General features: G+C 40.0%; 1 protein-coding gene across 1 annotated transcript in view; it reads right to left on the bottom strand.

Moving 5' to 3' along the window:
* The window catches only part of LOC117517666 (seizure protein 6 homolog), a 480,354-nt gene that overhangs the window by 228,873 nt on the left and 236,269 nt on the right, over positions 1–15,212 (bottom strand). Inside the window, exon 3 of the mRNA XM_034178776.1 lies at positions 12,010–12,131. Coding sequence (XP_034034667.1) covers positions 12,010–12,131 — 122 coding nt within the window. The remainder of the gene's footprint in view (positions 1–12,009; positions 12,132–15,212) is intronic.

The following is a 15,212-nucleotide window of genomic DNA, read 5'->3' as shown; positions in this document are numbered from 1 at the left end:
ACTTTCCTGTTTTACGCTGACAGCAGTGGCACACAGTGTGGTCTTCTCCTGCTGCAGACCATCTGCTTCACTGCTCGGCGTGTTGTGCATTCAGGGATGCTCTTCTGCAGACCTTGGTCGAAAAGAGTGCTTATTTGACTTTCTGCTGCCTTTCTATCAGCTTGAACCAGTCTGGCCATTCTTCTCTGTTATCTGCTGTCAACAAGGAATTCTCACCCATAGAACCCAGGCTCACTGGATGTTTCTTCTCTTTTGGACTGTTATCAGCAACCCGATGGATAATTGTGTGGAAATCCCAGTAGATCAGCAATTTCTGAAATAAGAGTCGGGTTCCAACAAATATGCCACACTCAAAGTCACTTCTTAGTTTGTTTTAACTTTAGGATATATTAGATATAAGAATTTGCACAGGCGTACCTAATAAAGTAGCTGTTGAGTGTGCATAAACAGTTAGCTGAGTTGAAATAAAGCACACATTGTAGTGGGAGATGCAAGGATTTTTAGTGCTTTTGGTCAGATGACACAAATGCTTTTGAAAATATTTTACAATGCTTGAAACAAGAAATTCAATTCAATTTATTGTATTTATACAGCACCAAATCACAACAAAGCTGCCTCAAGGAGTTTCACACAACTAACATCTGACAGTGGTAAGGGAAAACTCCCCCTGATGATATTGAGGAAGAAACCTCAAGCAGACCAGACTCAGAGGGGTGACCCACTGCTTAGGTCATTCTAACAGTTACAAGGTTTTTACAAAGTTTTACAGAGCAGAAGGAACAGGAAAACAGGAAATGAAACCATTAACTGAGAAAATAAGTCATTGTTTCCAAACGGCCACAACATGAAATTACATCATTGTACCAAAAAAAAAAAAAAAAAAAAAAAAAAAAAGATTCAATGTTTCAAGTGACTTGAAGTGCTCAATAAACTAAATGCTTCAGAAAATAATTCATTTTTTCAAAGACTTAAAATGCTAAACCATAGTTTTGTAATATAAAGAAATAAATTAATTAAAGAGCAAGTCACTTCATTAAATGACTGGAAATGATAATGATAATACTTGTTGATAATGGAGATAGTGATGGAGACATGACCATCTTTAATGAGTCTGAGTCAAGACCAAGACCTGAAAGTATCAAGTCTGAGTCAAAACCAAGTGCTCAAAGCAATGACTGTGAGTCAAGACCAAGATTATGGGATTTTGGAGTGGTTGAAAGAGAGTCAAGACTGAGTCTTTGGAGGAGACAAGACCAAGACCTAAAGTAAAGCAAGTGTGTATGAATTTAATTAGACTTAACATCACCCTGTAAATATTCATATGTAGAGAAGACCAGTCTCAGCAGCTCAAATTTAGGTCAACTTGGAACATTGGATAAGGTCAAAAGTAAAAAAAAAAAAAAAAAAAAAAAAAAAAAAGTTTACCAAAAGTGAACATGTTGTAAAACTCTCTGAGATAGAAATTAATCTCTTGATGGCTCACATTATAGTGTATTAATAACTGACAATGTAATAATAGTAATTGTTATTCAAATTTTGAATGAATGTTTACTTTTGCGAGTGTGGGGTTGAGTAAAGATCAACAAGAGCTGCTTGAGTACAACAACAATAAATAGGGATTTTTTTTTTTTTTTGAAAACTTTAAAAGCTAAATGAAAGTGTTAAAACATTCAAAACACTGGCTAACTGCTCAAATGACTATGATGCCAATATGGTGTTGACAGTGGAAACAGAACTGCTCATTCAAAAATAAATAAATAAATAAATAAATAAATAAATGTCCTCAAACTAACATATTCTAACAATATATTTGCATATTTCTATTTCCAGCTGTCCGGTGTGAAATCCTGGGAGAAGGGGCCACATGTGCATAAAAATGACAAGCTGACACATTCACATTGGTTTTGTCAACTGTCTGTTCATTTGTACCAATTAACTTAAAGTGATTCAATCTTTTTAAACGTGAATGTCATATAACACTTTTTATTTATTTATTTATTTGGCTTGAAACCCACCAGACATGACATGACAGCTGCTAGTTTGTAATGCCAATAACAATCAGTACACGTACATTGGCCAGTCTGACAGCAGCATTACAGTCATCCATGGCTTTTTTAAATGAATGTGTGGCACTCTGTACATTTTGTTTCCACTAGTCAATCCCACAGTGTAATGAAGATCCCAATTATTTAGTCATTGACCATGTAATCCCCTCCCCCTTTGGAATGGGTATTCCATATTTACATTCGATTTACGTTCAATTTATGCTCTGCGTTATGGCACAATATTTTTGAACTGCTAATGAATTCAAGGGATGGGGCATATGAGTGGATTCAAAGCTCAAAACAGGAATGTCTGGTCATTTTCAAGAAAACTATTAATTTCTATCAAATAGAAACTTGTGTCCACATCCACTGCACTTGTTCTGTAGTGCAGTGGATGTGGTGGCAAACAGTGTCAGCACACGCTCCCAGACATGACCTGACATTTTACAAAGATACAGTTTATATCAGCAGGTTTGTAGGTATTACAATAATAATAACATGAATACATTTATTTATATAGCATTTTAAGCAGAGACATTTAACATAATCAGAGACATGCTTACAATAAAAGTACAGGATAAAAACAGTTAATATAACAATAACAATAAAACTAATATATGCCAACAAAAATAAATGTTTTAAGGTTCCCAAACTGAATTAGGCTTGCTAATATCAACGGGCCAGCTGTTCCACAGTGTTGGAGCAGAGTAAGCAAATTCTCTAAAACCTGTTGATATCTTTTTAACCCTGGGAAAACATAGCAAACTTGATAGCAGGACATGAGAAGGTACATAAGGTTTAACAAATTCAGCAAAATAGGTAGGCGCAAGGCCATTTAGAACCTTATACTGCTGGTAAGTTAAGTATTTAACACAGTTTTCTATGTAAATATATTTCTAAAGGTCCCACCGACATGACGTTTTCGCCAGATGTTGGTAATGACCCAAGTAATCCAAACATGCAAAGAAATCAAAACAAATGAAGACAGAAATAAAGTTAAGTGAAATAAAATGGAAGGACACAGAGAAAAAATACTGAACATCCATCCATCCATCCATTCTCCTCCGCTTTATCCAGAGTCAGGTCGCGGGGGCAGCAGCTCAAGCAAAGCCGCCCAGACCTCCCGATCCAGACACACCTCCCCCAGCTCCTCCGGGGGAACCCCAAGGCGTTCCCAAGCCAGCCGAGAGATGTAGTCCCTCCAGCGTGTCCTGGGTCTTCCCCGGGGCCTCCTCCCAATGGGATGTGCCCGGAACACCTCTCCAGCGAGGCGTCCAGGGGGCATCCGGAAAAGATGCCCGAGCCACCTCAACTGACTCTTTTTGACGTGGAGGAGCAGCGGCTCGACTCAGAGCTCCTCCCGAGTGACCGAGCTCCTCACCCTATCTCTAAGGGAGCGCCCAGCCACCCTGCGGAGGAAACTCATCTTGGCCGCTTGTACTCGCGATCTCGTTCTTTCGGTCATGACCCAAATCTCATGACCATAGGTGAGGATCGGAACGTAGATCGATCGGTAAATCGAGAGCTTTGCCCCCCTACTCAGCTTTCTCTTCACCACGACGGTCCGATACAGTGACCGCATCACTGCAGATGCTGCACCGATCCGTCTATCGATCTCACGCTCCATCTGTCCCTCACTCGTGAACAAGGATTAGGGTTAACTTAAACTCCTCCACTTGAGGCAAGGATACTCCACCGACCTGAAGAGGGCAAAGCACCTTTTTCCGGTCGAGAACCATGGCCTCGGATTTGGAGGTGCTGATTTTCATCCCGGACGCTTCACAACCGGCTGCAAACCGCCCCAGTGCACGCTGAAGGCCTGATTTGACGAAGCCAACAGAACCACATCGTCTGCAAACAGCAGAGACGAGATTCTGTGGTTCCCAAACCAGACCCCCTCTACACTCTGGCTGCGCCTAGAAATTCTGTCCATAAAAATACTGAACACACTTACTGAAATCTATTTAATACTTCGTACAAAGCCTTTGTTGGTAATGACAACTTCAAAACGCCTCCTGTATGGAGAAATTAGTCGCATGCATTGCTCAGGTTTGATTTTGACCCATTCTTCCACACAGACAGTCTTCAAATCTTGAATGTTCCGTGGACCTCTTCTATGAACTCTGATCTTTAGCTCTTTCCATAGTTTTCTATTGAATTCAAGTCAGGCGATTGGCTGGACCATTCCAGGAGCTTTATTTTCACTCTTTGGAACCAGATGAACTTTACTTGACTGTGTGTTTAGGGTCATTGTCTTGCTGAAATATCCACCTTCATTTCATCTTCATCATTCTGGTAAATGCAACCCTATCCCACGGCATTTCGTGACGGTATCACGAAAAGTAGACTAATCTATTGGTTCTGGACACCATCACAAACAGCGCCACATTTGACATGACAAGAGCACAAGTTCATTTCGTGATGGGAGCACAAACTGTGGGGTGATGGGGGGGGTCTAGGGTTATGGTTAGGGAAAGGGAGAGAATTAGTTAGGGGGAGGGGTAGGGTTAGAAATAGTAACATTTTAAAAATCACGTCACAAAAATGTGATTCATTTCATGGTGGGAGCATGAAAAAAATTGTGAGACTGGGCTGGGTAGATGGCAGCGATGTTTGTCAAGCATGTCTCGGTACATTTTTTCAATTCATCATTCCTGCAATGATATGAAGTTGGCCAGTGCTGTATGCTGAAAAACAGCCCCATGCCATGATGTTCCCACCAAACGTTCGTGTTGGTATGGTGTTTTGGGGGGTGATGTGCAGTGCCATTTTGTTGTGTATTATGGCATCCCAAGAGTTCAGTTTTGGTCTCATCTGACCAAACTATATTCTCTCAGTATTTCACAGGCTTGTCTCAGTGTTATGCAGCAAACTTTAAATGACCATCAACATGCTCATACATACAGCAATGGAGTCTTATCGTGAGCATACGTACAGGCCATGGTGGTTGTGTTATGTGTCGGACGCAGCTCGGAGAACCGACCAGCGTTTGAAGGACCCAGTATAAAATAAGCAGAGCACGGTACAAAGGCTAACTGAATTTAATACATAACAGTGATGTGATACAAAACAACAAAAGAGTGTGCGGTCTGGCGTGGTGGTGATATGGTGCACTCCCAGCAGCGCTAACGGTCCGGAGCCAGAAGCCGTTCGGACCCAAGGACCCCGCCGACACCCCCCAGGTGGCCGCAACAAACCGAGTCTGTGAAAGAAGGAACCATTATGTGAGTCCACACTCTACACACAGAGAGACCACTCAAAGGTGTACATAAACAGCAAACACTTCCTGGCTTAATTACTAATCAGCTTCCCAACCTGCAGGCATGGAACATCCAGTTCACAAAACTCCACTGCAGTGGAAGCCGATACATGACTAACGTACAGCTCAATATAATAAGGTGTGAGGGACACCACATTTACTGACTGTATAAACGTTAGTCACAAAATCTAACGTACCTCAGGAAGTGTGCTGACGAGCGTGAGACCTCACCCCCTCCTCTTTCACAGACCGTGCATCAAACCCTGGATGTTCTCTGCATCCACTGATGATGAGATGGCTCCCGAGACGACGATCTCACCCGTCTGGTCACAAGGTCGAGTCTCTGGCAAATACACACTGTATACTCCAGTCTTAAATGCCACCATGTTCCAATCCATATAGATGCACCACAGCTGTGAGTCCTGACGAGCCGCAGGTGATCAGGGTGAGGTCCTGATAACCTCAGCAACACAGCCACTCAGTCCCAAATGCAAGCCACCTGGAAGGAAAACCAAAAGACAGAAACAAAAAGGCAGCCAGGCCACCCCAGCCATACAACAGGTTGAGTGCATTACTTATTGTTTTCGCTGAAACAACTGTTCAGTTGCTTTCCACAAGTGGTCCTTTGCTCTTGGATAACTCTTCTGATAATTCTTTTCACTCCTCTATCAGAACTTTTGCAAGGAGCACCTGGTCATGGCCAGTTTATGGTGAAATTTTGTTCTTTCCACTTTCGGATTATGGCCCCAACTGTGCTCACTGGAACATTTAAAAGTTTAGAAATCTTCTGTAACCAATGACATCAGTATGTTTTGCAACAATAAGGCTGCAAAGATCTTGGAAGAAGTCTTTGCTTTTACCAATAATGAGATGCTTCTTGTGTGACACCTTGGTAATGAGACACCTTTATTAGTTAAGACATCAGTCGGGATGGAACCAGCTGATATTAATTTGCACTGACAAGGGGTTGGATTGCTTTCTAATTAGTGATACATTTCAGCTGGTGTCTTGGCTTTCCATGGCTTTTTTTAACACCCTTCTTCACTTTTTTCCTCAATAATTTCACATTATTACACATAATGTAATTTCTGTACTTATTTGTTTGATTTCTTTGTATGTGTGGAATTCTTGGGTTGTTACCGATATCTGGTGAAAAGTTCATGTGAATAGCACCTTTTACTATTCACATACATTTACTGAGAAAAATGGTGACATGTTAAATTCAGTAAAATTTGCCTAAATTGTCATTGTATAAACCGGATACTCACACTCACCGGACAAAAGCAAAAGTCCCAATGTTTTTAATAGGGTTTTCCATGTAATAACAACTGTATATCCCTGTTGATTTTGTATAACAGATTTTCACTCACATCAGAAAAAAAACAAACAAAAAAACGTCCCAACTCATCGCAGTGTATTTCCATTAACAAGAAACCCTTACACATACCAGACATAGCAAAAAGGTACAAAATGAAGTTCAGTACTGACAGTAGATGGTTTGAGGAAAGTGGGTACTGCATTTCCTTGATTAAAAGCCTGGGTGTTTATTTTTTCAAGCTGTGCTCAGACCTGGCACCTAAACAAGGCAGGCCATAATTCAAGGTTGCCAATGATTAACAAAATGCTGCTTCTTGCCTGCACTATAATATGGTGTTACGTTACACACAGATATCCCTGGGTATGGCAAACCAAAAACAACGGCTTTAGATCAGAGCCCTCTGTGTTCCTATGACCCTTCTTCATAGCCTGATGCACACCTGTTTTAATGACGGAGACTGCAATGGCTGTGATTGGTCACGTTTACGGTTTCACTCATTCTTCTCCCATCATATTTTAAACATTTTTGCAGTGCGCACGCCAATTACATTTTAATCACAGATCAAGTAGAGTAATGTTTGGCAGAAAAGTCCGCAAATATGACCAACTTTACAACACGGAGTCTAAAAACTACAAAGATGCTCAAATGACCTGAAATTCATGGTGGGAAATTGCACGCACCATAACGTTGGTTTGGAGGTTGATGATTGTTGATTGCATAAAGAAGTGATGCCTGTTGAGGGACAAATTGATCCAGAAAAAGCCACTGTTCCTGCGGTAAATTGCATTAAGACACCCACCAACACGATGGAGAACTTTAAAAGGGTCACGCACACATTTACGTCATTGTATGGCAACAGAGTTACAAAGTTGTGGAAGCATAAATTAGGCTTAATAATTTAAGGTAGCAACAGCATACTTAGAAAACAGAGTGACTCGACCAAAAGTAATCCTTTTAATGCACATAATGCCCAGCGCTTATTTAAGGTTTTGACCCGGCCATTACATGAAACAGGCCCCTATTCAAGATCAGAGGTTTAATCAAGGAAATACATAATCCTAATTGGTGCTGGGGATTCCCCATAGATCATTTGGTGCCTCCTGACTGTAACTAATCCATTACATATGTACATATAATGGATTTTGTCAGTGTTATACATATTGTGGATTTCAATTATAATGGACACAATTCGCTGGTCCACCTGAATCCATTAAATGCGAGTTTTAAGCCTTGGTCTCACCAACTAACAAAGTCATGAATAATGAGGCACGTATGGATTTGTCAGTGATTATTTGAATAATGATCCACGTATAAATCTATCACATATCCGCTATGAAGAAGCCTCTATATGCCTCTAAGTACCTTGTATGTGCCAGGTATCCTCTAATGAGCCATGGCTGAACTATCATTTGAGCCCCGTCAAGCCTCAAATGGCTCATGTTGCCGCATATGATCCATGTCAAGCTGCATATGATCCATGTAGCGCCATGTAAGGCAACGCTGGTGCACGTTTAGGCACGAGTTTGGTCGAAACCTCCAGCCCTCCCATATTTGTCCCTTTAAAGTGTGGGTTTTTCAATTCACAGCATCCATTCAATATGTTGTCACATTTTTTAAACGCAGTCCAAAATAAGACGCTCCTGCACAGTCCGGCCGGTGTGGCGTGCATCCGTGCCCCAGGCTGCAGTTTAGCTGTGTTCCAGAGTCATTAAATGCAACAGTGCTGTGTGTGCACCCAGCTCTCTGTGACCAAAAAAAAAAAAAAAAAGACACCACAATGTGGATCCCCCCCCCCCCCCCCCCCCCCCCCCCCCCCCCCCCCCACAAAAAAAAAAACACAACACAACACAAAACACATCCATAATCAGACCATCTAGAACCAAACCATGGGTTCCTGGACAGTTGCCTCTGTGCTTCTTCTTGCTGGGTTTATTTCTTATGCGGCTTACAGTCATTTTTACACCAATGATCCAACTTTTAATTTTGTGTTCATCCGTTAATGTCTGCGAAATCAATCAGTTGCACGCTGGTGTTCTGCGTTCCTAGACAGCAGTGTTGTATAGTAACAAAGTAAAAATACTTCACTACTGTACTTAAGTACGTTTTGGGAGACTTTGTACTTTACTTGAGTTTTTTTAATTCAGCTTACTTTCACTTTTACTTCGCTACATTTCCGACCTTAATTGCATACTTCTACTCCGATACATTTTCTATGCGCCATGCCGTTACTCGTTACAAAAACACACACACACACACACACACACACACACGAGAAAAAGTTGTGTTTTCACCCAGAGACACCACTGATTACTAGTGACTGCAACGAAGGGTTTGTTTATCACTTTATCCTAATTTTTCCCTGCTAAAACCCTGAAGAGCATATGTCTGTGAGTAATATTTCATATTTTTATGTTAAACCGACCTGTTATGGTCTTCTGAAACAGTTGATAGATGTATTTTATAACTTAAAAATGGGACTGATGCTAACGCGTTAGCATGTCTATGGCATTTTCAATGTTAAAGTTAGCATTAAACTGTTTGCATCAGCACGTTTGTGTTGATTTGTTTTCTGTATAATTAATGGCTCAGCATTCGTTGTCATAAAAGAGTCAAATTGTAATTTTTTTAAATTTATTTTTATTTATATATTATTAAAGGTGATAGAGAGAGGTTGAATGGGGCATTAATCCTTGTTCTGTGATGTGATATGTAGCCCCCCAAAAATTGGTTGGGTCTATAATGGCTCAGAACCTTCCTAAAAGGCTCTCTGAAACAGCTATGTTACTATGCTGGGTTTAGAATGCTTCGTTTGCATTTAATGACATCATTTTGAATACACCACAAAGACAAGATATTTAATGTTCAAATTGATAAACTTTATTGTTTTGTGCAAATATTTCCTTATTTTGAAATGGATGCCTGCAACACATTTCAAAAAAGCTGGGACAGTGGTATGTTTACCACTGTGTTACAACCCCAATTCCAATGAAGTTGGGACATTGTGTAATATGTAAATAAAAACATAATACAATTATTTGAAAATCCTCTTCAACCTATATTCGATTTATTGTTTTTGTGCAAATATTTGCTCATTTTAAAATGGATGCCTGCAACACGTTTCAAAAAAGTTGGGACGGGGCAACAAAAAACTGGAAAAGTTGATGAATGCTCAAAGAACACCTAATCAGAAACAGGTGAGTATCATGACTGGGCATAAACAGTGGTGGGCACAGTTCAGCTAATCCAATAGCAGATTCCCAGTCTTTTGTTGCCCCGTCCCAGCTTTTTTGAAACGTGTTGCAGGCATCCATTTCAAAATGAGCAAACATCAAAACATTGCACAAAAACAAAGTTTAGCAGTTTGAACATTAAATATCTTTGCAAATCATTTGTAAATCATTGTATTCAGTTTTTATTTACATTTTACACAACGTCCCAACTTCATTGGAACTGGGGTTGTACAACGACACAGTGACGTAGTGGTTAGCACTGTTGCTTCACAGTGAGAAGGTCCTGAGGTTGTTTTGCAACTAGTCCTTTCTGCATGGAGTTTGAATTTTCTCCTCATGTTTTCATCAGTTCCTTCTCGGTGCTCTAGCTTTCTGCCACTTCCAAACACATGCAGGTTAGGTGAACTGGAAACTTTGTATTGGTCGTAGGTGTGAATGTGTCAGTGTGTCTATATGCGGCCATGTGATTGACTGGAGGCCTGTCCAGGGTGTACACTGCCTCTCACCCAATGACTGCTGGGATAGGCTTCAGCTCCCCTGTGACCCTTAATTGAAAAAAAAAAAACACTGGTGTACAAGACGAATGCAAACACCCACTGAACAAAACAAAATTAAATATTCATTGCGTCACTTCAGGGAGCTTTGGTGGCTTATGTCAGCTGCCGTACCTTGACAGACTGGTGCAAATCCTTCACCAGAAAACCTCTGACTTGAGTCCACTTTCTGAATCGTGGATTATACAACCCTGCTCCTGACGAAGAAAAATTTCATAAATACATATCTACTACTCAGCATATTTCCAGGACAAGCTGCTATTGTTCATCTTGCAGCTTCCCCCCTTTGTACAGGGCTGACAGAGCAGATCTGCAGGTACGACTGCATTGGGGTTTGGCACAAGTTTTATACCAGATGCACTTCATGATGCAATTCCATTCCAGTTTGGAGAAACACACACAGCCCCTGGTCTTCCTAAGCGGTCTCCCATACAAGTATTAAACAGGACCTGGTCTGCTTAGTGTCTGAGAACTGACAGAATCAGGCATACACGAAGCAGATTGACTACTTACTTAAACCGCTGTCCAGTGTAAAACTCCCTGGCTGAAAGAGCACACAGGCATAAAAATACCAAATACATACTGTTTTAACATCCTGCTTGTGTAACTTTTTTTTTAAACACAGCACTCCTCCACAAGCTGTGATCTCCTGCTTTCCTGTAAATCCTTGATCTGTATACCAACCAGGCAGAAGAGCTTCAAACACTGCAGTTATGACACATGCTTGACTTCAATTTCTATCTTTCGCTCTTCAGTCGCCTTTCTTTGTAAGTAACACAGATTGCGGCTGTTCACGCTCTTCAGCCATGCCAAACGTCTGTACAGACTTAGAAATAGTGGGAGGGAGGTAGACTGCCTCCATCTGTTCATGTCGAGATGCTGAAACACATACCTTCTCCCTATGTCTTCATCAGGACAGTTAGATCACTTAAAAATGTCACTTTTCCTGCTTCCTAACTTTGCATGTCTGCAGGATTTGAGAGGGAATCCTTTAAATTTGATGTTATTGGACTTATATTAGGTGGTTTAAAATTTACAAAACGTACCTAGGAGACGGTTTTGGACAAAAAACACTTTCAAACGCATACTCTGTCAGGACTTATCTTCGTCCTGCAGAGGCAGCAAGACAAAGCTCGCACATTTTAAAGTTGAGCGGTAAATGAGGCGTTTCAGGAATTGTAAATGCCAGGGAACACACACACACACACACACACACACACACACACACACACACACACACACACACACACACACACACACAGTCAGTTAATTTTTTATAACCTTTTGGGAAAAGACTCACCGCACAAACATTCCACCTAAGATGGACTCAATCAAATGTGAACCCCATCCTGCCGCCTTTCTGTATGTGGCTGCAGCAACATAATATATGCAGCCTTTTCAGCCAAAAATGTTTAACAATAAAAACTGTTTGACCCATCATTAAACATCTCAGGCCATCACACAGTATTAGTGTATGTTTAGAGATGCAAAATCTAACTTTATTGCTTTCAAATGGGGTTCTTTTTTATGTCAACCATAAAGTGCACACTGTACTTTTAAATGGCTAATTATGGGTAATTATATCATGGAATTATGCACTTACCTGAACTTCAATGCCATGGCCCAGGTAAACAGTAACCAAGTAGACACACTCCATTTCAGAGTCATCGTGCTGAGGGATTTCGATGTCCCCCTCAGGGTCAGTGAAATTCAGATTGCACGGTTCTGTGGGAGACAATAAAGGGAAAGTCATTCTCTTTTCCCCAGACAACTGATCTTTCTGACAGTCCACCTGTGTCTCTGTAGCTCTATAACCCTCTAACTATCTGTGCACATTTCCTCTCTGATACTTCGTCTGGGCCCTCGGTCCTGCGTGGCCACGGGGAAGGACAGACAGGATGCGTCAGACAAAATCAAATTGTTTCTGACACATGAGCAACCCCCATTATCCTGAGTGGAGAGATGTATGTAGCACCACGCAATGAAAATCAGTCATGCTGATGGCCAGATGCTTCATGTTCGTGCTCTTGTCTTGTTGGACCTGTTTGAATAAAAATGCTGAATTTGGAAGAAGGGGGGCTACAGTGACAAAAGAAATCAATGGTTTTCATGGTAAAAAAAAATAATAATAATTGTGAGATGTGGTTGCCAGAATAATTCTGAAACGAAAAAAAAAAATGTAAATACCTTTACAAAGCAGCCTGTAAATTTAACAGTATAAAGCAGTTTAATTTACACAGAAATGTAGATTTCAAAGCAGTAAATCCAAGAGCATTTACTGATGTATTTGCTATGTACCATTCTGTTTTTAAAATAATTATATCTGTTAGATTGAAGTGCAGTTATTACTTATTACCCTCCACCAATGAAGTTGGAGGAGTTTAACCCCCAATCTCAATTCTCTTTTGTACCCCTTCCCCTTGGCCCTACCCCTACCCCTACGCCTACCCCTTTAAAACAAGGGGTAAGGTGAAGGGGTATGCCTCTAGCCCTATGAATTGAGACACGCCCTCCACCTTAGGAGAAAAAAAACCTGCCAGTGTCAAACTACCGTCTTCACTGTTTGTTAACATGGCAACCGAAATGCAACTTGTTGCAGTAGCCTGTTTGCTCTTTTTATTTTTTCACCTTTCTGTGTAAATACAAAGAAATAGAAGAAGTTGCAGATTTCTTCGAATCATCGCAATCATGTCATGTTAATTAATGTAATTAATTTGTAATTTATAATAATAATAATAATAATTAATAGTATTAATATTAATAGTATTAGTAGTAGTGTTAATAGTATTAAGAATGAATTAATTAGTAATTAATTAACGCTGTTTAGAAAGTTATAAATTACCAAAAAACTTTACAGGCAGTTGTCTATGACAGCAACGTGTATGCTGCTGGATGCATGTTGCGTGAAGAATATCGTAACTTCGCTTGTGCGCTGAGGCGTTATAATGCACATACACACGAACGCTACGATAAGACACTTTTATATCTCACAATGGAGAAAATCATGATAAAGGATAAGCACGTTAATTTGTATGTTCATAAATCTTTGGATAATAGTGATCCCTGCTGTTGGATTTCAAGGTCTGTAACACGTGTGTATTTAGTAAACAAACGGAGCCCTGAACACACTCGTCTCCTAATAAGCTTTCAGACAGAAAATGAGGAGAAGTTTCATCAATGGGAATAAGTTGAAAAATATATACACACACATGTATATGTGTAACATAACCTGACGTCCTAACAGACTGCTATTATTTGTCAAGGAAATTTCTAAAGGAAATAGTGCTGGATGCAAAAAATTTGAAAAAGAAATACGCCTCATATAATGTTAACAGAACTAGATGCAGCCCAAAACATACATGCAGGTGCTGGGCATATAATTAGAATATCATGAAAAAGTTGATTTGCACACAGACTGATATATTTCAAGTGTTTATTTATTTTAATTACTAATTAATTAATAATGACTAATCAATCAATTAATGATTAATCAAACAATATTAATTATTACTATTATTGATTAATTATTATTAGTACTAACAATAATTAATCAATAATAGTAATAGTAATAGTAATAATAAGTGAAATATATCAGTCTGTGTGCAATCCAACTGCATTGGGCTGCATCTAGTTCTGTTAACATTATATTTCTTTTTCAAATTCTCCCATTTTGTGCATCCAGCCCTATTTCCTTTAGAAATTCCTTGACAAATAATAGCAGTCTATTAGGACGTCAGGTTATGTGTTACACATATACATGTGTGTGTAGATATTTTCCAACTTATTCCCATTGATGAAACTTCTCCTCATTTTCTGCCTGAAAGCTTATTAGGAGACGAGTGTGCTCAGGGCTCCGTTTGTTTACTAAATACACATGCGTTACAGACCTTGAACTCCAACAGCAGGGGTTGATATTATCCAAAGATTTATGAACATACAAATTAACGTGCTTATCCTTTATCATGATTTTCTCCATTGTGAGATATAAAAGTGTCTTATCGTAGCGTTCATGTGTATGTGCATTATAACGCCTCAGCGCATGAGCGATGTTACGATATTCCTCAGAATGACAATATACGCACCATGCATCCAGCAGCATACACGTTGCTGTCATAGCCAACTGCCTGTAAAGTTTTTTGGCAAGTTATAACTTTCTAAACAGCGGAATTTGTAATGAAAGCCGCTTTCATTTGTGCGGCCCTTTCGGCGCCATATTTGTTTTTTCGGAGACAGCAGTAAGCTCCTCCTACCCCTCCAAACGGAGTGTGCATCCAGATTCACTCCAAACGGAGGGGTTGAAGCCCTCCACCTTCCCCTCCGCCTCACTCCAAAAAGAGAAATGAGATGCCCCTCTGTCTCTCGTGCCCACACAAAACAGAGAGGAAGGGGGAAGGGGAAGGGCCGAGGGGTAAAATTGAGATTCAGCCTATGTTTTCACCTGTTTGTTTGTCTGTTGGTCAGTTTGCTTTTGAAAAGCCTGAAGCCCACAATTTTTTAAATATCATTATGAAATCTTTACTGAATATTTATATCCTGATAGGCAAGAAGTGGTTCAATTTTCAAGGTTATAGGTCAAAGGGCAAAATCAGGAAAATCTTGGAAAATTAGAAAAATCCCTATCTTTAACATTGAATGAAATTTCAGAAATTCATAACTCTGTCAAAAAAGATCAAATTTCTTTCATATTTGAAAATATTATGTAGAATAGCAGGTCTGGATCCAGACCGGTTTGGACCGATGCAGTTGCATCGGTCAATTATTTTTACGCATCGTTCATCATCGGTAAAAAAAAAAAAAAATCTTGAA

The sequence above is a fragment of the Thalassophryne amazonica genome, chromosome 9, assembly GCF_902500255.1.
Source record: "Thalassophryne amazonica chromosome 9, fThaAma1.1, whole genome shotgun sequence".
Taxonomy (NCBI): Eukaryota; Metazoa; Chordata; class Actinopteri; order Batrachoidiformes; family Batrachoididae; genus Thalassophryne; species Thalassophryne amazonica.
The sequence above is the reverse complement of the archived record's forward strand: the minus strand, read 5'-3'. Positions and strand labels throughout refer to the sequence as shown.